Source organism: Marmota marmota, unplaced genomic scaffold (assembly GCF_001458135.2).
Source record: "Marmota marmota marmota unplaced genomic scaffold, marMar, whole genome shotgun sequence".
In the NCBI taxonomy this organism is placed as follows: Eukaryota; Metazoa; Chordata; class Mammalia; order Rodentia; family Sciuridae; genus Marmota; species Marmota marmota.
The window spans coordinates 19843746-19868822 of NW_026000108.1; the positions used below are offsets into that span (position 1 = coordinate 19843746).

Below are 25077 nucleotides of genomic sequence, written 5' to 3' on the forward strand. Positions count from 1 at the left end.
CTCTGCCCCTCCAAGTCATACAGCATCAGATATGAAGCCACAACCCCTCCTCCCTCAATATGCACAGGAGGAGACAGGTCCCCAGGCAGGGGATGTGACTTGGCCTGTCATCATACAGCCGGTTAGTGACAGTCACTGAGATTGGGAAACAGATCTCTGGACTTTACCTCTTTACCCACAGAAGTGGTTTTTAGGGTCATCAATCTAGCAAGCAAGATGTGCTGGATGTCACATACTGTGTGGTTGGGAGGAAAGAGAATACCACTTCCTGCTCAGCTTCACCTAATCAAGCTTCACTGCCACTGCCCAGGAAGCCCTGGCTGGGAAGGTGTGCCCTGCCCATGTGCCCTGCCTGAGAAGGGCCTGCACGGAGAACAATCTATTCAGTTTCTTTCATTCATTCACTCACTCACTCATCCTCTATTCTTGAAGCATTTGTTGAGAGTCTGTAGTGGGCTAGGGGGGAGCTGGGTTCTTGAGCATGAAGTAGAAATGTCTGTCTGTTTACTCATTCAAAGGCAATGAGATCAGGGATATCAGAGCTAAGGACTCTACCAACCAGGAGCTCCCAGCCCTTGTTACCCCATCAACAGCAACGACACCTCCCTTTAGTAACATCATGGATTACATTCACCCTTTACCTACACACACACACACCACCGAGGAGAGAGAGGTCACAGCCAAGGCTATGGGAAGAGGGAGGGAAAGGTCCCACCCACTGTCCCACTTCAGGATCTTGGGTGAGATGCAGATGGACTGGGAAAAGTCTAGTAGAAATTCTGCTCCTCCCACCCCCACAAATGAGTCTTCCCCACACCTGCAGACAGAAAGAGAGGCCACCCAAAGCACAGGAGGAGTGACAGTAGTCACTACATTTATTGAACACTTACTGTATGCATTTACTGGCAAAACACAGGAGGGAAGTACAACGGAGGCTCAACTCATCACTCATTTCATGGGGATCACATTTTGCTTGAACGGAGCAGACACTATTAAGCATACAGGGACATGTGTAACCAAGCTCTGGAAATCCAGGCACTGCTCTTTTTACCCCCAAAAGTATGTTAGGAGAGGTTACCACGGTGACTGGAGCACAAGAAGTCACTGAGACACACAATTTAATTAAAGAGCAGAGACACAACTCTCCATTCCAGTGCTCTAACTCACCACTCCGGTGATGAAGGAAAGTACCAAAGACACTGGAAAAATACCATAAAATTGATGTACTTGTTTTCTTAACTCTATTGGCCGATTCAGTTTAAAGTCAAATTAGTAAACTACTTTAGCTTGGAATAGAGGCAGTAAGCAAAGTATGAGAGAAGCATTATATTAAAAAAGTTTTAATCAGCAAAACAAACCTTTCCAAAGATCAGATTCTGAAAGTTAATAGCTTTTTTCCCTCTTTGTACAAAAAAGCTTCCCTTAAGCGAAAGACCTACCAATAAATTAATTTATGTTGGGAATCTTATATATATATATTTTTACATGCTTTTTCAAAGTTTTCAGGGTAGCGTTGCTATATAAAATGCAAGATGTATTTTAGTGCATGGAACATACTCATGCTAAGAACTACTGATTGCTTATCTATTAGAATTTAGCTGTGCATCTGTATTTTTATTAGCTAAATCTGGGAACTTTATTTTCAGGATAACATATCTTTGGAACTTCCAGAGGTTTCCAATAGTGGGGGATTACTAATTTATCTTCATTTATATGCTAATTACTGCCAGAGGAGAAGACTTATTCTTCTCACAGGAAAATTGTAGCTAGTGTAGGACATACTCAAATATTGGAGCTATTTTTATTTTTTAGGCCTTTTATCATTACTATTTTAGCAGTGTACATTTTAGTTGATTGAACTTTTACTTGAAATCTTTAAGACTGTGGTCAGAGGAAGGAATGCTGTAGCTTAAAAACCCTCATGTAGATTACCGGCTATTAAGCAAAAGCAGTGCTCACATTTTGCAAATTCTACAATGTCCTTTACCCATCACTTCTTGTCACGCTCTTCTGTTCCCCTTCCACCTTTTTTTTTGACAATAGAAATCCCTCACCCTATACCACCCAGAGCATCAGGCCTGGATCAGTGTTTGGTTATGGCCCCTGAAAGAAGAAGCAAAAGACAAGCTCACTTCTTCTCAGATACTTGGAGGCGTGAAGCTGGGGACTTCCTTTTTTAAAATTTGTGTACTTGTTTACTTCCCATGCTAGCATGCAAGCATGCTTCTGTCAAAGTGGTCTGCATTTTTTTTAAATATGTCCATATTAATTTATCTAAACAAAGAGGACAAGGTTACTCTTAAAAGAAAAACAAAGCAGTGCTGGTAGACTAGACTGGTACATACTATTCTAGAAATGCACTTCTTGGTATCTGAGTGTGTAATGCACATCTTGTTTTAAATTGATATTTCTTAGAGAAGAGAGGTTTCAACATTAACTTTGCCAGGAACAAGTTCACATGAAGGATAATAAAATGATTAGTACTAGCTGAATTCCAACATCCATTAATAATTCTATTTTTAAACAACAAAGAGTTTCCTTATATGTAAAGACCATGATTATATGTCCAATGTATATACACACATACAATTAACAGGTTATTAGCAAGTTGCATTTAGAAACATAGACAGTGTTGGCATTCAAAAGCTGTTTGCTGACTACCTCCAATTATGATGAGTCTGCTTTGGGGGCTTGACTATAGACATTTTTACCCTTGGCCTTACAATTCTCCAGTACCTGGAAAGTCCTTCTGGAAGAGGAAGTATAGATGAATATGAAAAATTAGTGAAGGCAAAGAAATTATGATGTTAAATTACCACATAAAGGAGAAGTTAAGCAATCTATATCACGAAAGTAGCAAAAACATCCTATGCACCTTCTGCTGCTCAACATTCTGTATGGTAAGATCACATTCCATCTGGCTATTTCCTTGTACTCTCTTCTCTTTGTGGAAACATGAGCTCTAAATTCTGTGTTTCAGAAAACATTCTTTTTGCTTGTCTGATGACAACATGGGCCTCTTTCCTGAGTAACTTCAAGATGAAAAAAAAATCATATTGTTCTCTTCCTACAAAAATGGTCAGAGGAGGTCTGCTTTGCTTCTTTTGGTGGAGGTTACTGTATGTAGTGAAAGCCCAGGGTACTCCCTGGGGGCAAGGAGCTTAAACCACTCTTCAGTAGCAGAAGAAACAGAGAATAGAAGTATCACTACCAGAAGCAAGAACCCACCTTGGGTGTTCCAGAACCTTCTGAAGCTCAGCAGGGTCTGAATCTCCACTTTGAACAGGTGCTTGGTAATTACATTTGCAGCCTGAACCTGGGGGACTCCCACCAGCTTGCTGAGGCTTTCTGATGGTGAATGTTACTGGGAATGTCTTGCCTTGACCTAACTGGAAACCAAGTCAGGGCCCCCCTCCCCCGCCAGTGCATCTCCTTCTGGAACTGGAGGAAGGATGAAAAGCAGCCAGGGAAGCGCTTCCATAGGACATGGGGCCTGCCTGCTGCACTTCCCTCCTCCTCCCGCTCCCTGGCCCCCTCCTCCCAGCGCAGTGGAGGGCAGGCCGCTCACCTGGGTGCAGCAGAGGCGCTCATGTGGCTGTAGGAGTACCTGGACAGGGACGCCCCCGAGGTCCTGCCTTCCTCCTCCTCTCCCACCTCTCCTCTCGCCCCCGGGGGCCCCGGGTTGGGGCAGCAGGGAAAGGTGGCCATGAAGCCGAGGCGGAACCGTTTGTTCATGAAGCAGTAGATGATGGGGTTCACACAGGAGGAGGTGTAGGACAGCAGGAGGATGAAGGAGATGGGGGTCCCTGAGAGGTGGCGCTCGGCAGAGGTGGTGTCATAGGCCCGCCAGGCGTTGGCGCTGAAGATGGGCATCCAGCACAGGAAGAAGAGGACCACGATGACCATGAGCATGCGGATGACCCGCTTCTTGGCCATCAGGTTGGCGGCCGAGCTGCTGCTCCGGACGCGGTGGAGCCTGCCGCTGCCGCTGCGGGTGGACAGCTGCTGGAGCTCCAGCCTCCTCGGGGACCCGGACTTCTGCAGGTAGCAGCCGTCGCTGTCCTCGAATCGGCTGCCACTGCCCGTGCTCGGTTTCCTCTCTGGGAGGGCAAGGGACATCACTTATTGCTCAGGAAGGGTCATGCCAGACAGAGGGCATGGAGCCTCAGCCTCCCTCCATCTGGGAGGCCAAGACAAACCTGAACTGGAGAATTAGACAGGCCACCTTGACCTACACTGACCTTGGGTAAGAATTGATCTGTACTAGTTCTCTCCTTGGAATGAAAAGCCACTTAAAACTAGTGTGTGTGTGTGTGTGTGTGTGTACAAATAAAATGTAATGTGATTTTAATAATATATGTGAATGACACAATGTATAATAATACCTGGGACAAAATAGTATAAGGATAAAAATTATTAGATAATTTTCCTGTCTTTCCTGGTCCCCAGGGGAAGCTCCTGCTTGCTTGCTAAGTTTCAGAGAGTTTTTATTGTGAGGAATCTAGATAGTGAGAAAGAGTCAAGGAAACCCACAGAAGTCAGAGAGACTAAGTTATCTACATAGTAAAAAGCTAAGTGAGGAGGTGGAGTGAAAAGGAAGAGGCTATGTCAATACAGGTGTTGGTACAATTTTAGTGAGTGGGGGAAAGGGTCAGGCTTTGTGGTCACTGCAGAGTGAGCATGAGAGGGGGGAGAGAGGATGGGGCTTGTGGAGTGTGGGTCAGATCTCTTCTGAGGCCTTTGGAGAGACCCAAACACAGGCCAGGATTATAATTAGCTTTGGTTATTGCAGGGTGTCCACTTGAATACAGGGGGACGAAAGGTCTGGGACGTGTGGCTCTCTGCTGATAATTGGGTGATATGTGTATTATCTCTTTTTATTCCTCTTGGTGCCCTTTTGAAAGGAATTATTTACCCATCTTATAGATGAAGAAATAGAGGGTGGGAACCAATCCTGGGCCTATGACACAGAGTTTCATAAGAATTGTCTTCAAAGACTTCAGTATACTCTGTGAACGGTCTGGTGTGTCCTCTCAAGTCAAGACAACACGCTTTCATGCTCTTTTGACGTAAACAGACAGTTAGAAGATATTTACCTTTAGCAGATTTCTTCTGGCTAGCATCAAATTTTATTCCTTGATAGAGTTCCAAAGAGATTAATCCGTATGCCACCATCATCACAATTCCAGGAATAAGAAAGAGGATGAGCAGCAGGAACGTGTGCCTAATAAAATTGAAAGAAATCCAATTACCAGCAACTCTGGACCTTCAGACTCAAATGGGAAGGGATGATCTGGGGGCATCTTTATTTGAGCTGGTCTGAGCAGACACATTCATTACTAGTCTTTAATACCCTTGAAAATTCCATGTCTGGAGGTTCCGTCATTAGAAGTTGTTTTCGTCTTTTCTCTTTTTAGATGGAACGTCTTGTGAAGGACGAGTCAAATTGAAAAAGGTTGGCATGACTTTGTGCCCGGAACAAGTTTACATGTTAGAAAATAATAAAAATCTGGGCTTGGTGATGTATGCATGTGACCCCAGATGTCAGGTGTCTGGGACAGAGGGTAGAGAAGCTTGAGGACAGCCTAAGTGACCTAGGGAGACCCTGTCTTAAAAAAAATAAGACAATAACAGGGAAGGGGATGGGAATAGGAAAGAGAGTAGAATGGATCGGACATTACTTTCCTATGTTCATACATGAATATCACATTATGTACAACCACAAGAATGGGAAGTTATACTCCATGTATGTATGATATGTCAAAATACATCCTATAGGCATGTATATCTAAAAAGAATAAATTAAAAATACATTTAAAAAATAATAGTAGCTTAAAAATGAGAATATGTGATTTATACATTATATATGTCACCAAAAATAATAATCATAATAATAGAGATTACATTCTTTGATGATTTGTAATATGTGCTAAACACCAGGTTAAGCATTTTACATAAAATAGTACATTTAACTCCCATAATAACCTTTGAAGTAGACACTATTATTCTAATTCCTATTTCAGAGAAGAGGAAATTGAGACCTAAATAACATGTCTAAAGTCACGCAGCTAGTGACAGAGTTGAAATTTGAACCCAAGCAATACAACTTTGGAGTTACTACTCATAAGCATCACAATATACAGTTTGTTGACTTTATAGCAAGAGAATAATCAAATGCCTACACAGGGGTGATAGAAAATCTCCTTTTTGTTTTATGAAATATGGCATCCTGTCTCTTTCTGACCCCCCAGCAGCTCAAAGATTTCCTTGGGTGTTTATTCTCCACGGTGGCATGCTTGGTAGAGTGCCTGGCTGGGTAGAACTCTGCTTCCTCTAAACACATTTGTTTCCCGAGGCACCGCGGCCTCCTCTCTATGAGTCCGTCCCCTAAATCACTTCTGCAACCTGGCAAGTGTAAGGCTGCAAAATTAGGCCATCAAATTGTCAGAGGCTGACCGCGGCTGGGCCGTTTCTCATCACAACTGGACATGTTGATAAGATTCCTTTTCAGGTCTTAGAGATATCCCTCTCCTTTGTAACATAATTCTTTTTTTTTAAATTATAGGTGGACACAATATCTTTTTTATTTTTATGTGGTGCTGAGGATGGAGCCCAGTGCCTCACACATGCTAGGCGAGCACTCTACCTCTGAGCACAACCTCAGCCCATGTAGCATAATTCTTTGTGTGTGTGCGTGTGCTACTCAGTTAAAATGAAAAGAGGAAGGCAGAGAAAGCAGAGATGATCTCCGTCTTGAGCCTCTGTTTCTGAATGCCTGCTTCTGGCTTCTAAAACATGCTTGGAATTAGTAAACATGATGCTCTGTATTTGTATCGCCTCTTTATAAAGACATTTTTCTACTCATGTTCTTACTGGAGCCTTTAGAGCCACCCAATACGGTAGATTTATTGTATTAATCCCTTGCAGAGATGAAGACCCTGAGGCCTAGGGAATTGTGTGAACTTTCCCAGAGTTACCCAGCTAGTAAGCCAAGGAACAGGTATTAGAATCTCGCCTTTCTCTGGTCAAGTGTTCTGAGCAAGCATCACAATGCAGCTCTAATAGCCACGCGGGATCTGGGAGTCACTCTCTGTTCTATCTTCAGTTCTTTAGAAAATTGTAGCTTTCTGAGTCACCTGGCTTAAACCTCCACTGGACCTTTTGCAAGCATACTGCAGAGTCGATAAGCTTAGAGGCTCTGCTCCATGTGAGTTTGGTTTATGAGTTTGGGCCACTTGACCTTTCCAGGACTCTGTTCCCTCATCTGTAAAATGGGCACAATGATATTATCTACCCTATAGGGTTTCAATAGTAATAGATTGAAGCAATCTACATATGGCATTTTAAAAAGAGCTTTCCAGCTGTGCGTTTGCTTACTCTTACTCTAGGATGAGGTTAGAATGCCTCATTAGGGGTTAGCAACTCAAAAAGTCTCCAGGACCCTGATCCCCCAAGTATTCTGGCCAAGGCATTCCAGATTTTCATGCTGCAGATGTATCAAGTTATATTTAAAAAAAATAAACACAGTGCCTTCTTACCAGGACTGCTGCATAACATCATTTGGCAGTAGGAAGCGGCACATATTTGCGGTCTGGTTGTTATTTTTGGTAAAAGGCACCAAGTTGCTATAAATGGGGTACGGAGTCATGATGGTAAAGGAGAGGCACCAGGTAGCAGCAATCACCTTCAGAGCGTGGGATTTCGTCTGCCAAACGCGGGACTGTAAGGGCCTACAAATTGCACCATATCTCTCCAGAGATATGGCCACCAGATTAAAGGTGGAAACACTCACAGAGGTGCCTGGGAAGGAAGAAAGAAGCTGATTATGTTGGCACTGAAATCCAAAGTTTATTTGCACTTTAGCTAAAGCATAAAGCATATCTGATCTGCACAGGTCTAATCTCAAAGGAGAATGCTCCAGGGGTAAAGAAATACTGTGCATGCATATTTCAGAAAGATGATCTATTCCCAGCTTTGTTCTGAAAGGATTTAAGGCAGTTAACAAAATGTATTTGCAAATACATCTCCCTGCCAATGCTGAGATAAGTTTATTGAGCTTTGATTGCAATTGAACTCTTGCCTAGGCTGAGGGTGCTCATTAATTAATAACAGGGGGATAAAAATATGGCGCCCCCCTACACAGAAACCTAAAGAAAAGCTCTGATTTTACACATGATCTGTTTGGTTAAATTAACCTTAAAAACCCAAGACTCTCAGGGCTCTGACCCAAAAGGTCACTGGGATTTGAGCTAGAAGCATTAATTTTTTGAAGGCTCTAGTACTTGTTATTTTTAAGACTGAAACATCCTACATTTTAAAATGTAGTTTGTTGAAAAAAAATATTCAGTAAAAAAATGCAAGAGAAATGTTCTATAGTACAATTAAAGATTTCTACAGATGAGAGAACTAGGGTTTTCCTTTTTGTTCTTTTGTTTTTCTGTATTTTATTAAGTGTACATCACCATTATAGTGGGAAATACATCTCACTTCAAAACATGTTCTTGGTCATAGTCAAAAAACTTAATTTCCCATAATTTTTATATTATGTATATATGTTTATTATAATGTCTTTAAATTACCCTTGAACCCCTTCAGCTATGACTTCTGTCAACTCTTATCATTTCCTCTTACTATGATTTTTTTTTCTTTTTGGTGCTGGGGATAATCTAGGGTCTTGGATATGCTAAACAAGTGCTCTACCACTGAGCTAGGCCTTCAAGCCCACTATGATTTCTTAAATCTCAGAATTAATGAAGAATTAGGAACAGAGGTTCTTAACCTGGCAACTTACCATGTGTATGGATATAAATTAATTATCTTTAGCTATGTACAAAAATTCTTTTTTCTAGGGAGCCTAGCCTAGCTGTCCTTAGAGTCTTAAAGAAGTTCTATCAATCCCCAAACCATTGTCACCCTACAGAACAACATGAAAGTGGACAGGACAGCCCCAAACTCTATCAGCTTGTGTAATGGGTTACACTGGGTAACTGTAAAACCCACTTTCACACTGTCGGGCAAGCACTCTTTTCTTTCTTTCTTTTTGCTACAAATTAGTAGTTTAATGAGTATTCATTGTTGATATTGAGGAGACCACAAATTTGACAGAAGACTCTAAATCGCTGAAATTAAAAATCTAACAAAGTCATATGACATTCCAAATACTTTCTGAATTGTCTTGATTTCCTATTTTGGTTATTTAATTTTTCTTTTTTTTTCCTACTGTAATTTTTAAAAATTTAAAAGTTTTCTTATTAGAAGCCAAGTGAAATTCACATAGCACAAAGTTAACCATTTAAAGACAAACCCTTTCCTGGTGCTCATAACGTTGTGCAACCATGAAAGCAAGGGCTCCCTTTCGATCTTTCATGCACTCTGAGGAAGGTTCTCAAACAGAAGGACCCTACGGTGTACGTGGACAGGACTTGCAAATGTAAAGCACTCTGAAATGTTCGTTATTGTTAGCGCTTCACTGCTTAACAGTGATCCTTGTCATTTGTAAGTCCTTTTCTAAATGATAAGTTCAGAGTCGGCCTTGGACTCGGCTGACGTGTTCTTGGTTACTTGTCCCTGGCACGAGGCTCAGCAATTCATCTTCATTTTGTCTGTACTGAATCCCGCTTCCTCAGTTGGGAAAAATAAAGGCTTTTAAAGCTTTCCAGTCATTGAGGACTGCCCTCACCAGCTCAGTGCTGTATATTTTATAAGATTTGGGTCAGAACTAAAAACAAATCCCCTCTCATTTCCATTTCTCCCTTTCTCTCAATGAGTTTGCACAACAGGCAAGGGACAAGGCAATCTGGCAGACACAGGGAACCAAGAAACACATTCTTTCTTTCTTTTTTTTCAGCTTCAGGAGAACTACAGAAGTTGACAAACTAATGCTGTGTGCTCACACTGTGGTGGCCGCTAACCTGGGTCAAATCCCTGCTATGTCACTTAGCGCCCGTGTGTCCTCAGGCACATTTTTGACTCTCTATGCTCTGTTCCTTCCTGATGAGAAAGGGAAGAATAACTGTATTTACTCCGTAGGGTAGTTGGAAGATAAAATAGGACCATGGAAATAAAAGCAATTAGCACAACATCGGATGCATTAAAAGCACCCACAAGATAGTAGCTCTTGAGATTTGTTCAATAATCGTCATTTTAATTTTGATTTGCATTAGCAGAGAGCTGCACTATCCTAGCCAGTCAGGGTCATTTCATTGACCACTGCCCCCAGAACACATTCTACTCCTCTTCAGGGACAGAGACTCTCTCTCTGCCTGAGCAGGTCCTAGCCCTATGAGGGGGAACAGTCTGGGAAGTGAATCCTGAGAGAAAAACTTGACCTGTGATAAAACTGGCTCAAAATAACCTCGTTCCCTAAGAAAATAAGAGGCCCAACCTCAGAGAACCCTCCTCCATGACCCTTACCATCCCTCGAAGCCCTGACCCAAGTTCAAGTTGGGAAGAGATCAGAATACGATGAATGGCATCCAGAAAGGCACAGACAGAACAGAAACTTGAAGACAGAACAGAAACAACAACCCCTTCTGTGTTTCCACATCAACTTCTGACACACGACAAGGAACCAACTTCTGGAGATGTGCGAGGACTGTCCTACCATTTAGCCATTGCCAGCGTCCTTGTCCTTGTGCACAGCCGGACACAGCCACCTGCTCTGTGTTTTCAAACTCAACAAGGCTCCCCTGCCCTGGCTACCTGGGCTTGGGAAGCTCTGGGCTGAGCAGGGGTCTGGGGAGAACTCTAGAAATAGTCACCTGCAGCAACTCACCCATGAAGTAGGTGGTGGTCTTGCAGACAGCACTCCCGAAGATGAAATCCTTGAGCAGGTTGGGGATGAGGTTGAAGGGCATGCAGAAGAGGCAGAGCATGAGGTCGCTGACAGCCAGGGACAGCAGGAAGATGTTGGTGACGGTCCTCATCCTCTTGTTCCGGATCAGCACGGTGATGACCAGCGTGTTCCCCAGCACGCTCAGCAGGAATATCAAGGAGTACAGGAAAATCTGTACTGCCGGCTGCCACTCTGCCGGGAGGGATGAGGTGATGGGAGCAGAATGTTAAAACCTCAGCACACCAGCGGATGGCTCCTTCCTGCCAACCTGTGCCCCCAGGGGTGGGCATCTTCAAACCCAAATAGTCCCGAACTGACATCCATCATTTTTGCAGAAACAAACTGAGAAAAGCACCGTGTGATTCAGTTGCTTCTAAAAGGTTGGTTTGTTAAAAGAGCTGCCCCGGGAAACCCTTTTTCTTAAGGACAACACTTCTGAATCGTGATGGCTTTCTCTCCTAGACACTGACCATTATTTTGCTTTAATTGCTTCTTCACGCCGGGTTTCCCCAAGAAAAGGCCGCTGCTGAATTGTGACAGTGCCCTTTCTGTCCGGCTTGTAAGTCCAGGCTTCTACACTTGGTTCTCCTTTCTTGCTGCTCTCAGCTCTGCCTCACGCTGCCTTTGTCCCCTTCCTGTCCTGCACACGCGTCTCCAACTCTCCCATGACACACAATACCACTCTTTTGACTTTCGTCTGCTTTTGGTCTTCTAGCCAGACTTTGGCACGTATGACTCTGTCTCACAATGACTTTATTATATTTTCTTTATCAGTCTTGCCTGTGCTGACTTCTCCCTGAACTCAGTAGTTTTCTGAATTAAAAGAATCACTTCTGGCACCTACCTTTGGAGCGCCGGGGCTGATCCAAGCAGAACAGCGTCCCGTTGTCGAGCCCCAGTTCGCAGAGGGGAGCGACATTGCTCCCATTCACGAGAAGGCTGTCGACCACGTCCATCCTTGCCTGCTGCTGCTCTCCAAGTGCCGGAGAGCCGGTGGATCGTTCACTCCAGGCTCATTCCTCTCCTGACAGCCTCCTCGGTGCACCCTGCCTGGAGGGGCAGGGAGGGAGCCGTGTCCAGGTGTGCCCTCCTTCAGCCATCCCTAAGGGCAGCTTGAGCTCTGCGCCCCGGCTGGGCAGGCATCTGCACTCCTGTGGTGGAAAGGCAGCTGGTGTGAGCCCAGCCTGCTCCACCTTCCAGGCCCACCCCTCCCGTGCCTGGCCAGTCTGAGGTCCCTGAGCAGCCTGGCTGCCAGTTAACCCTTCCCAGAATGTGCCGCTTTATACACACGCACGCACACACACTTCCGCCTGCACAGATGTGCACACAGGCACCACTCTGGTACCTGTCTTCTCTGTAGAGGAACCTGTCACCATCCCCAACATGCAGGATGAAGCCCACGCTGGCTGGGTGAGGCAGGACCAATTAACATAGTAACAGATCCAACAATGCAGACCCTCAGGATGAAGGGACATGGAGGGACTGTGTTCCTACCTCCCTATAGAAAAGCAATTAGTGCCTTTTTATCTTTGGAACAATGCCCAGCTGTGTGTGGACACAGCTCCTGGGTGGTGGTGCAGTTGTTACCAAGCTCAGTGCTGTCTCTGTGGTCTCTGCCCTTGTTAACCAGAAGGAGGGGGACACTTGAATACGGGTTCCTGGATCCTGACTACCACAAAGTGAGTAAGATTTCGTTCATTCATTTTTCCATTCACACAGCACACACACCACACTCACACACATACACACACACACACACATACACACACACGCACACACACGTATGCACACGGAGAGCCTACCATTTGCAAGGCACTTTCTTAGCACATCAGCACATAATGAGTAAGATTGTCTCACATGGTGTTAAACACCATGAAGGAAGCTAAGCAGGGAGAGGTAATGGGCAGGAAAGGATTCAGGGTGCCAATTTAGATGGACAGTCAGGAAAGGCCTCCCTGAGAAGGGGATCATGATCTGAGATATAAGTGACAAGGAGGAGGAGGAAGGCTTATGAAGATCTGGGGAATGCTATTTCTAGGTAGAAAGAATAAACCTTTTTTAAGTAGGGGTCACAGGCAGTGCAAAGGCCCTATGGTGTGGTGGGAATGAGAGTGGCCTGCTTGAAGAAGAGATAGAAGTAGGAATAAGTGAAGAACAGATGATAGGAGGGGAGGTTAGAGTGGGGACCAGCTCAGGGGTCTGGGTCTTCCAGGAAGCCCTGTAGCCCTTGAAACCCCCTTGCCACCCATTGTACAGAGGGTCTCTTCAGTCTAGACACTTGGGCAGTGGATGACAGCATAGGAATCTGCTTTTCTGAGCCATACTTGGTCAGGCTGAGAGTTGATCTATTGGTCAGACTGAGAGAGAGCTCTGGGGCCCCTGTGCACTCACATGTGAGGTCTCTGCCGAGTTGCTGCCAGATGAACTGGCAGTTCCCCACCAGGGCTGAGGATGTGGGGCTGGGGAGACACAGTGGTACCTCCTCCCTTTGAAACCATGAACACCTGCTGTTTGGGGCAAATAATCTTAAAAACCATAAGTGGGAGGGACATTGGTGAAGCAATGAGTAGTTATTAGGACAAGCTTTGATCTCAGATCAGATGTGGGATCAGATCTCAGCCTCACGGGCTACCTGAAGGTAGCTCACTGGCTTAGCCTTCTTCATGTGTCAAATGAGATCAAAATGACTTCATAGATATTTGTAAGGAAGATTGACTGATTGACTCAGGACAGTGTCTGATGCACAAAAAGCTTTCACTGAATCATAGATGACAGTATTAATAGGCTTCCAATAATAATGGCTATTTTCTTTTTACAAAGAGGAGACTGAGATCCAGGGTGGCCCCTTGTTTTGCTGGTGAGAACCATCGGAGGACATCCCCTGGGAGACTCAGCAAGCCCCATCCTCAGGCCACTTCCTGCAGCGTGGAAACTTCTCCATTATTCTAACATCCTGTGGCCCGTTTAGAGTTAGAGGTCTGCTCTCTGTTTCTCCTCCCGTCATGTGTCTGTTGGTTGACTTTTCCCCTGCGGCCTGCCCACTGGGAGCTGACCCTGAGCAGCAGTGTCCTGATCTGGGTAGGGAACAGCACTCAGGTTTGAGTCCTGGATACAGCTAGATGTCACCCCATTGCTGTTGCTGGTACAGGCTGCTTAATCTGCTTTTCCTGGGCAGGCATCACTGGCTACAGAGGGGCCCCTGAGCAGTTGGGGAAGCTGCCGGTCCCAAAGCCAGAAGAGCAGAGCTGACTGCCCCCCACCCCCACCCCCTAACTAGAATGGAGACTAACTGGGGGCAAGTTCCTTCCTTCCGTCTCCCTCCTTCCCTTCATTCTTTATCTGATCTTCCACGTCCATTGGTTGTTAAGAAGTGGGGGTGGGGTGCTAGAGATTCTGTATTATCACAAGGGGGATGCAGCATATCTGAGTGCTGGTTCACAAGTTTTAGTGCACATCCAAACTACGTAGGTTAGTGGTTAAAAAATTGGAGACTTACACAGGTTCAAAGCCAATCTCAGCAACTTAGTGAAGCACTAGGCAACTTAGGGAGACCCTGTCTCAAAATAAAAAATAAAAAGGACTGAGGAGGTGGCTCAGTGGTTAACTGCTCTAGGTTCAATCCCTGGTAACACACACACACACACACACACACAAGGTGGAGATTTCCAGAATTACCTCCCAGAGATTCTGATAACTTCAGCCCCAAGGCCTGGGAATCAGCATTTGGGGACTTTTAAACCAATTTATGTTTTATTAGTGCATTTTTGTTTTATGTAATTATGAGGTTCATTTTGACATTTTCACAAATGCATAGTACATAATTTGCTCCATTTTGATTCTGGGAATCTGCCTTTTAATTCAGTAATCCTGGCAATTTGAAGACCCATGGGGAGGCTCCCTGGGAGCATGCAGAGTGGGCGGGCAGGCAGCAGGCTGAGGGGCTCTAAGCCTGGTCTTCACCACTGGCCAGTTGTGGAGCATGAACAAAGCACTTAACCCTTCCAAGTCTCAGTTTGCTCTTCTAGAAAATAGACATAAAATAATGCTACCTGTAAACGAAGTGGTACACAGCAAACAATCCCAGAACACAGTGCTGGATCCTAATTGTTATTATTAATGGAAAAATAATTTTAGGGATGCTGTCTTTAGCCCTATTATCTTGGCCAGATGGATGGTCTGTCTCTCTAGTACACTAGTGTGGTGTATTGTGTGCGTGCAGACGTGTGCGTGGTGTGTGTGTGTGTGTGTGTGTGTGTGTGTGTGAGAGAGAGAGAGAGAGAGAGAGAGATGAGAATAAATGAGAAGCTAGGCCCTTTTGTGCCCTTTTAGGATTCAGCTCTGGTTCTCTTCCTCCTGGTCGTTTTGCTCTGGGCTGGTGAGCCAGGGTGATCTAACCGTTACACTAAAGAAGAGACTCCCGTGGCAAAGGCCAGAGTTTTCCAGGAAAAGCTGCTGCGTTCCCAGGTGTCAGTCCCCCTTTCACTCCTCAACAGACGTCTACTGAGTGCCTTGTCAGTGGCGGGAGCTGCGCTAGGTGCTAGGGATCTGCAGCTATGCAGACACGTTCCTGTCCTCCTGAAGGCCCGTCCACCACGGGAGATGTGCGATCAGCAGATCGGCAAACAGCAGTGCCTTCTCACTTGGTGCCCTGTCCTCTGGTGGGACGCTGCTCCAGGTCAAGTTGACGCACACGGGCGAAAGGGAGTCAGAACGGTTTGGGTTCCTCCCCCCCACTGAGACCTGTGATCCTGGGCAGAGCATAAGCCCACAGCCTCCTGCAAACCCTGTGGGTACAGGGCCTTTCTTTTTCACCAAATACTGGTCTAGAAAGAAAGAAAAATGAGGAATGGCAATGGGTTCCCGGAGAAATGAGATTAATCACTGCTCCCCACACCCTTCTCCCTCTTAAGGAGTGATCCTTTTCAACCCTGCAGAGCCCCGGGTGTACTTCTGTACTCATTGTAACATTATCTCATGCTCAACGCCGATGTCTTTGATTAAGAAAAAGAGACAGGTCTACGTAAACACAAGCAGATTTCAGGGCCGGCATGGTTTGTTCTTAGAGTGACGTCCCTCCCAGAGGAGCTCAGTCTAGGAGCCTGAGGTGGTTAGCGGCTCATTGAGGGTGCGTAAGAGCCGATTCACGGGGCAGCATGACATTTCTTAACGTCATCCTCCCTCTCAGCGGTCTCCCCACAGCCTGTTGCTCAGGGCGTCAATGTCTGAATTCCTCACCGCTCCTCGCTCCTCGTGAGCAGCTCCTCCAGGCTGCAGCCTGACAGCCTTCTCCCCTTCCCTTCCCCTAGCCATCTCAGCCTTCTGGAAGTGGCTGGGTGGGACTCCCCTCTGGCTCCCCACTGGGTGCCAGCCAAGCTGCAGCCACCAGGGAGGGCAGGTGCCTGGGGCCACCTCCTGGCCGCTCTTCTTGGAGACATCCTGTCTGACAGTGGATCCTATCTGATGACAACCCACTCCTCACTACAGAGGAAGGCCAGACCACATCTGCCTGAGGCTGTCATTTGCCAGGCATGGGTCAAGTAGCTTTGCCTGAGTCTCCACTTCCTCACCTGTAAAATGGGTTCGCAGTGATCCACTCACCTCAGGGGCTGATGGGACATTAAATGTCATGGCATGTGTGAATAAATACCCAGTACATGCAAGACATGGCACCAGGGCTCAATAAACTTTTGTAATCCCAGTGGCTCGGGAGGCTGAGGCAGGAGGATCTCAAGTTCAAAGCCAGCCTCAGCAAAAATGAGGTGTTCAGCAACTCAGTGATACCCTGTCTCTAAATAAAATACAAAATAGGGGATAGGGCTGGGATGTGGCTCAGTGGTCCGGTGTCCCTGAGTTCAATCCCTGGTACCCTCCCCCCCCCAAAAGACAATAGAATAATGTACCATGGTGTATGTTGATAGGAATGTCAGAATCATCCTCATTGCTGCTGCCTCAAGATGATACTGTGTTAGTAGTTAGCAGGTGTCCTCCCAGCTCATCCTCTAAATGAGTTGTTTCGAAAACCAAACAACTGGAGTAATACTCTGTATATGGTGCTCTTTCTACGTTCACTTTCTGAACATGCAATTTTAAGATAATTTTTTTCTTCTAAATCAGAATTATAGCTCTGTAATGTTATGAGGAAATGTGTTTATTTCTTTTTAAAAAAATTCAGATAAAAGAGAAAGTAAAAAAATCCCATCATTCTGAGAATTTAAAAACGATTTTAATAAATATTATTTTGAACGTTCCTTTTGGTTTAATGCTGCAGTGGTTTGGTACTGCAGAGATGTCTGTTGTTCTATTAAGAATAGATACTTGAGTTTACTAAAATATTCCCAAATAGTTGGATGTTTAGGTTTTATTTTTAGCTATTTGTCTTTATAAGTGGCACTGTGGTGAACACTTGTGCACACATATTTTTGCGGCATTTCTTATGCATTGGTGACTTCAGGACAGCCATCAGGCCACCTCCATAGGGGGTGGGGTCAGTGTGAATGTCATCCTGTGGCACTGTCCCTGGAAGGTCCTGGCCCCCTGGCAGGCCTGGGCAGCGGCTTCCCTGAGGACCATCCTGATGTGGAAGGCTGCTAGTAAGCCTGGCTTAGCATGTTTTTGTCAGGACTCAGCATTCTTGTAACATTTTCATTGAGCTACTTTAACACTGAAAAGGTACCTGGTTACTGCTTTAATTTGCGTGCTTTCCGTCCCCAGAGGTGCCCGCTGAGCCTCCCCTGTGTTGACTGTTATTTCTTCTTTTGTCACTTAATCAAATCTACGACAGCCCAGAGCATCCGTGACGATCATGGACTTTGCCCGATTCCTATCCGTCACCACAGGTGCATGGAACACCACTCAGTGGCAGGAACTGATGAGGCTCCATCCCCAGCAGAGAGCGGGACCCTGTCTGTCCCCTCCTGAGCCCTCCTGAGGGACATAGCAGCCTGACACGTGAACAGAGGGAGTCAGGGTGGACAGTGTCACAAAGGGGAACAAGGCGGCTTGGGGGAGTGGTGGGGATCGGAGGGAATGAGCCACAGAACAGTCTGCGCAAGACCATTCCAGACGGGGGGTATATATTTGGTCTTAATGTTTTCTCTATCAAGCCATCGGAAGCCTATTTTAAAAAGGTGATGTTTAATTTATAAATGACTACCATAAACTGCTGCATGGAGTAGAGACCGCTTCTCTTCCCTCCTTATATAGTCACAGGTGTCCCTGGTTTTTACTTAGATACTTGATGCCAAGAATTAATGCTATATTTTCACATAGCCCTATCCAGCTCCTTTGCAGCTAGATAGGGATATGTGACAAAGGTCTGGCCAATAGGAGGAAGGAATGAACATGCAGCTTCTGAGAAGTAACCTTACAAACAGGGAGTGTGCCCTTTGCTTTCTTTTTCATCTTTACTTTGAGTAGAATGAAGATTTGATTGCTGGAGCTGGAGCAGCCATCTCGCTCCACAAGGTGGGTGTCTTTGTTGACTATAGCAGGTCAAGAGAGTAGAGGGAGTCTGGATCCCCTACAATCAATGTAGGTTTCAGCCCAAAGTGTTCACTGTGCTCGTCTCCCCAGCTATGGCCCTAGTGCATGTGACCCCCACCTCTCACACGGAAGATGGCAGGGCCTCCCTTCCCTGGTCTCCCTGCTTTTCCTGATCCCTTCTCCATGTAGTAGTCTGCCCGCTGTTTTTGAACTATCAACCAGAATGTCGTTCCTACTTAGAACTCTCCCGCCCAATCCAGGAAGGGCCAGCAGGACGAGGATGATCCTTCCTCCCTCAGTGGTCTCCTCTTGCACCCTTCCCCAGCTCCCACCTCTCTTTCTCCCTGGGCCAACCTCTCAGCCTGTATCCTCCGCCTCCTCCAGAGTCTTTGTTCTCCCTATCTGGACGGTTCTGCCCACCGTAGTCGTACCCCCATTAACCACGCCACCCACACGGCTGCCTCCTCCTCTGGAGGACTCTCCCATGGGACCAGACCAGAACAGGTTTCCCTGTTGGATGCTTCCGTGGCTCCAGGGTCCTTTCTCTCACAGCCCTCAGTGTGGTTTGGAATATTCTGTTCGTGTGATTTTTGAGTCCCATCTGTCTCCCCACTAGAGTGAAGCTCTATGAAGACAGGAGCCCTGAGCTTTGCATGTCGCTATAGTAACCCCTCCATGCCCCACAAAACCCCCTGGAGATAGATATTGTAGTTCCCTTTTGCAGAGGAGGCATGCAGACCCGTAGGATTGGTGCCAAAGGCCACACTCCTTTCATTACACGGATACGGCATAAGTGTTACCAGAACAATTCTCCAGGTCTGATGGGGGCAGAGGCCAACAGTGACTCTCACTCCTGTGTGGTCCTCAGCTCGATGGTGGAGGGGGCTCGTGAGCCTCCAAGGCTCAGGGCACGAGTCTCTGAGTGGAATTTCAGATGCATGGCAGAAACTGGCAGAGACGTATGGGTCTCCCTGCAGTTGGGAGTCAACGGGAAGCCAAAGTGGATTACTCTAGAATGTTTCACCCCAGGGCTACGCAGGGAGGATGCCAGGAGGGACCGGCTGCGAGAGCAGCTAGGAGGATGCTAGTCTGTGTCCCTGCTGTGCGGCTCCACGGATCCTCCTCGGGCCGGTCCATCGCTGACCTCCCTCACTCTGTGTTTCTGGTTCTTGTCCCTAAGGTCCAGATCATAGTGTACAACTCGCCAGGTCACATGGTCTCATGGTGTGTGTGCCAGTTTGGTCTGAACTCCAGAGAGATGCAGGAGAACCCTCTGGAATCCCCCATGAGAGCCCAGGGACAGGATGCTTCTCCATCTGTCCTTGCCCAGGGATCCTTGAGGACCAGTGGCACAGGTGAGGACGGAGCACCCAAGCACCCCCTCTGGGGCCAGATGGCAGAAAGCTCCTGTGGAAATCCCATCAACTGCGGCCACCAGCCCCCGTCCAAAGGCCTCTTCCCTTTCTTTTTGCCTCTGAAAACTGAGAGACAAAAGCCCCCAGGAAAACCAGAGGGTGTGAGGGCCAGATGTGCCTCTGGGGGGTGGCAAGAAGTCTATGTCTCAGCTCAGCCTCCAGTTGCCCTACTACCGCATGGTTATCACCGTCCCTGGTCGGTCCCCTTACGTCAGGCTGGGGCTGCTGAGCACCCTGAGGTCACCAAAACCCCGAGGTGCACATGCCTCAGTGGTGTGGGTAGCACACAGCCTGCCTCTTATAGGGACCGTTCAGAGTCACACGCAGAGGGCATCTGGTCCACCCACATGTCCCCGTTCTATTTTAGGGTCGTAACAGCTACTGAGTCCATTAGCAGGACTAACAGTGAAAGCAATCAGAGATATAAGTGGCCTGAAGTGTTGAGGCACACAAGGCTTATCTGGCCTGATTCCTGGGGAAGTGGGGCTGAATGAGACTCTTGATTTCAGCTCCCTCATGACCCAACAGACAAAGGAGCATCAGATTTAAGGAGGAAAAATATATTTGTTTTATGTCAGTCAATAATCCAAGCTTGGATTTGAAATTTGGTCACCTCAGAAAGCCCTCCACAGTGAGGTCCTCAGACTTTCCACAGTGGACTGGAGGCTCCTGAGGGCAGCGCCCTGTAGGCCCTGGTCACACCCGTCGTACCTCCAGCCCTCTCTCCAATGTCTAGTGCACTGTATGCATTCACTAAAGATGGGAGGACTGGTGTCATTCAATGTCACTTATCATCCCCACAGATGGAAGACAACTTAAAAGTCTGAAATTACAGGATTTTCAGACTGGGTCAAATCAGTTTTATTCGTGACAAACATATTTTGAGAACTCAAGTCTTTTTAATGAATTGCTTTTCCCCACCCATTAATAATGGAACAACAACAAAAATAATAACAACCGACCTTTTTTTGCGTTCAATTTCAAGTGCCTTATGCACGTTGGCTCATCTGGTCCTCACTTACCCTCAGGAGAGACTCTTGCTGTGGGGCCCATTTTCCCCAGAGGCTGAGACACTTTCCCAAGGCAACAATAGAACAGCAACATTTCCCACTAAAGTTGTTCTTGACCTTCTCTGGGTCTTGGACCCAGCTTTGGACTGAATGCTTGCGCTCCTACCCCATTCACGGGTCAAGTCCTAACCTCCCAAAGTCCTGGCTTTTGGAGATTGGGCTTTTGGGAAGGTGATCAGGTCACAAAGAGTGCCCTCCTGTCACAGGAGGATGTAGTAACCTTCTGTCTGTGAACCAGGAAGTGGGCCTTCACCAGACCTGAGTCTGCCTTGATCTTGGAGGCGTTACCACCTCCAGAGCTGTAAGAAATAAATGCCTGTCTGTGGGTTATAAGCCAGACTAGTCCATAGGTTTTTTTTTTTTTCCCATAAGCAGCCAGGATGGACTAAGTGATATATGCCTTTGGGAATCCAATATTATGAATCTCTATTAAAAAAAGAAAGAAAGAAAGAAAGTGCACTCCCCAACACACATACAAAGTGCACATAACTTTAGGAAGTTCATGAACTTGTTCACCAGGAACCATAGATTGAGAACCAATTTAACAACATCCTCAGGCCCTGAGGTTTCTGGTTTCTTTCTCTTTTATTAAAAGTATTGTTAGTTATGAGGTAATACAGTGTTATATCTTCTCTAATGAAAATTCAAATTTTAGATGTCTAAATTCCCTATTACCCAAATACAAGTCCCTTCCTCAAAATAACCATTGTGATCATCTCACTTTATATATTTTTTTTAAAAAACCTGTTAAATGCCAATATATCTACGAAAATTATGTGATAAGGTTGTATATCATGAGGGAGTTTACCCAAGTGATACTATATTGCTTTTTTTTCCTGGAAATTGACCTTTTTTAGTTTCCTGTGTATTCCATGATGTACCACACCATAGCTCAGGTCTTGCTAACTGATTTTAGGTTGTTTCTAGTATTTTTCTATTCCAAACAAAGCTGCACAGAAAACTTTTGTGTATTTTTCTCAGCCACTTGGGCAGGTGTTTCTCTCAAAGAAACATCAAAATAGTAGAATTACTGAGTCATAGAATATGTACATTTCAAAATATATAAATGAGCCAGGTATGGTAGCACATACCCGTAATCCCAGCAGCTTGGGAGGCTGAGGCAGGAGGATCATAATTTCAAAGCCAGCCTCAGCAACTTAGTGAGGCCCTAAACAATTTAGCAAAAACCTGACTCAAAATTAAACATAAAAAGTGCTGATATGGCTCAGTGGTTATATCGCTGAGTTTAATCCCAAGTACCAAATTAAAAAATATATATAATATATATATATATCTCAAATTTCCCTGAGAAATGGTGAAGTCGATTTGTACTCTCTCCATCAATGTATAAAATCTATCATTTGTTCATGTTGAACCATTACTTTTATCAATCCTCAGTTTCCCCCGATCTAATGAATAAAAAATTATTTCTCATTATTTTAGTTAACATTTTTAATTGCTAGTGATATTGAACATTTTTTATATTTTATTGACAATTTGTATTTTTCTTTTGTGAATTTCTTATTTCTTTTGCTCATTTTTCTATGTATTTTCTTTTTGTTATTGGTACATTAGCTTGCTATTCTGATACTAAATATTTTCTCACTATGTTACAGATATTTTCTCTTAGTCTGGCTTGTCCTCGTAATTTATACACCTGGATTGGAATCCGGGCACTAACGTTGACTTCTGATGACTTCAAAAAATACCTGTCTGAGCTTTAGATTCCTTCCATGTGATGTAGAAGTAGCAGCAGTAGCTATAAAATGCTTGGCTCATTACCTGACATTTATAATTGTTCAAAGATAATTATTTATTGTTATTCATGGCTAATTTTAAAAAGATTCTTCCATGTATAGCCAAAATAATATCTCACCCCCCAACTTCTACCCATTGAGTATGGATCTATTTTCTACAAGAAAACAAAAGCTGAAGGTTTTTCATGTTGAATGATAGAAAAGTATTACATCTGATTTTAGTTCGTAACTTGTACACCAGCTCTGTTTTATTTTCACTTCCGGCCAATGTTGTAGAAATAAAATTGTCAGCACAGCAGGGAAAAGCCTGAATAGAAGTCAAATTCTGTTTTCATTCAAAAAACTTTAAAGCAAATTCATAAAAACATTTTTCATAACAGCCTCAGCCTGTGGAGATGCAGAGACATCCTGTCCTCTTCTTCCTTCTGAAAAATTACCCACAAAATCTTTGTTCGTAAGACCACCTATTTGTTCTGAGAGACCACACAGTTCCCTCTGAGGCTGAATGATCTTAAGCCTTTCTGTGTGATCAGCCTCACTCCATGGTTCCCCTCTGCTAGATGGGTTCCTTATGAGCAGAAACTCTCCCTTCTGTGCACCCTAACTACCAGCCTTGTGTGAATGCGTGGAAGGGTAGATGGGTGAGTGGAAGGATGGATGAACGAATGGAAGGATTTAGTCAGTATCATACCTGGTGAGACATAGTACCCATGTCTCCATAAACCATACCAAGCACTTCTTTAAATGTATTTAAGATGTTAAAATAGTGGTTTAAATGATCATAGAGTAAAAATGGCTTTGGGGGTTTATATGCAGATCTCTCTGAATTTTAACACATGCACATATTCATATACTCATGTCCACAATCAAGTCACAGCCTGTTCCATTACCACAAAACTCCAGTGATGCCCTTTGTAGCCACAGCTTCCCAAGCCCATCTTGTTCATTCTCGATCACTATCATTTTGTCTTTTGAGAGTATCTTACAAATGGCATCTAAAATATGTGACCTTTTGAAGATGACTTCTTTCTCGAAGCCTGATGCACTAGAAATCCATCCACACTGTTGTTTGTTCTTTTTATTGCTGAGCAGTATTCTTGGGTGTGGATGGACGACGGTGCACTTGTCCATTCGCCTGCAGAAGGCAATTTGGGTTATTTCCAGTTTCGGGTGATAATGAGTAGAGCTGCGAGGAGCATTCTTGTACTGGCTTTTGTGCAAGGCTAAGTTTAGATTTCCCTAGGGTCCATTCCCAGGGGCGGGGCTATTGGATCTTGTGCTAAGTATATGTTTAACTTTTTAAGAAATTGTAAAACAGTTTTCCAGGGTGGCTCTGTCAAACATTCTTCCCTTCATACCATGCAACCCAAAAAAACAAAAGCAAAACCAAACAGCACCCCCTCATGCTTTCTTGGGATAGAACCCCTTTCCCAGGTTTCCAGTGCTCCGTTCAGTATGCTGGGTGCTTCCCTGACCACCAGGACCAAGGTGACAGCCACTGCCATGTGGATTAAGGCACTGCAAGATGCCCCCGTCCCCACCAGGCTTTCCCTCCTGAGTTTCAGGGTCCTCCCTCCCACAGCCCCCGATTCTACCTTGCATTCCTGTTGGAGGCAATGTTAGGTTTTCATCATCAGGACCAAACGGTCTGACAAGAACAGCTTATAGGAGGAAATGTTTAATTTGGGCTCACAGTTTGAGAGGCTGTGTCCATGGCTGGCTACATCTCTACCTGAGGTGAGACAGCATGGTGGCAGAGGAAGGCTGCTCAGCTGATGGCAGCTGGGAGCAGAGAGAGAAAGCATGCGGAACCAGGCACAAGACATATTATCCCCAAGGAAACGCCTCCAGTGACCTAATTCCTTCGGTCACATTTCACCTGCCTACAGTTAGCACCCTGTACAGTATTCCTTTCAAACTATTAATCTATCATATGGATCAATCCACTGCTCAGGGCATGGCACCTATCATCCAATTACCTCTGAACGTGCCCTGCAGTATCTCACATGAGCTTTGGGGGCACCTCACAGCCAGACCACAACAAGGGCGGATGTGAAAGCAGGGCCATACTGGGCTTGTTAGTCTTTTTCCTTAGAATAAACCACATCCAGTGCTTGCTGAGTGTGAACTCGGGTACTGGAAATAGAACACTCAGAAGAAGCTGGGCCTCTACAGGGATCCAGGGGAAGAGGCCCTGAGAAGAGGCCAAGCCTGGGTGTCTGTCCCAAGGCCTGGGCCACTCACACTCTTGTAAGGGTCCCGCGAAACATCGGAGAAAGAGACCACCAAGTGACCACTCATGCAATTGGCAGAAGGGGATTTATTGAACCAGCATGCTGGGGCTCCATGCCCACTCGAGAAGGGAAAGCAGCCCAGAGCCCCGAGCAGGGGCTGAGCACTGCTTAAGTACACTTTTTGGGGAGGGCGGAGGGCTTTGTATACATCAGAACAAATCATCATGAGGCGCGGGAAAATTGAATAACAACTCCTAAACATGATTGGTTCATTCATTGGCGGGA

At 45.4% G+C, this 25077-nt stretch overlaps 1 protein-coding gene across 1 annotated transcript; it reads right to left on the bottom strand.

Annotated features, from left to right (window-relative positions):
- Window positions 1–846: 846 nt before the first annotated feature.
- Window positions 847–12018, bottom strand: Cckar (cholecystokinin A receptor). The gene is made up of 5 exons (XM_015481796.2): window positions 11679–12018; window positions 10775–11026; window positions 7539–7800; window positions 5097–5224; window positions 847–4100 (listed from the first exon to the last, which is right to left on the bottom strand). The coding sequence occupies exons 1-5, from the start codon at window positions 11788–11790 to the stop codon at window positions 3565–3567; spliced, it is 1290 nt and encodes a 429-aa protein (XP_015337282.1). The 5' UTR covers window positions 11791–12018; the 3' UTR covers window positions 847–3564.
- Between the last annotated feature and the right edge of the window lie 13059 nt (window positions 12019–25077).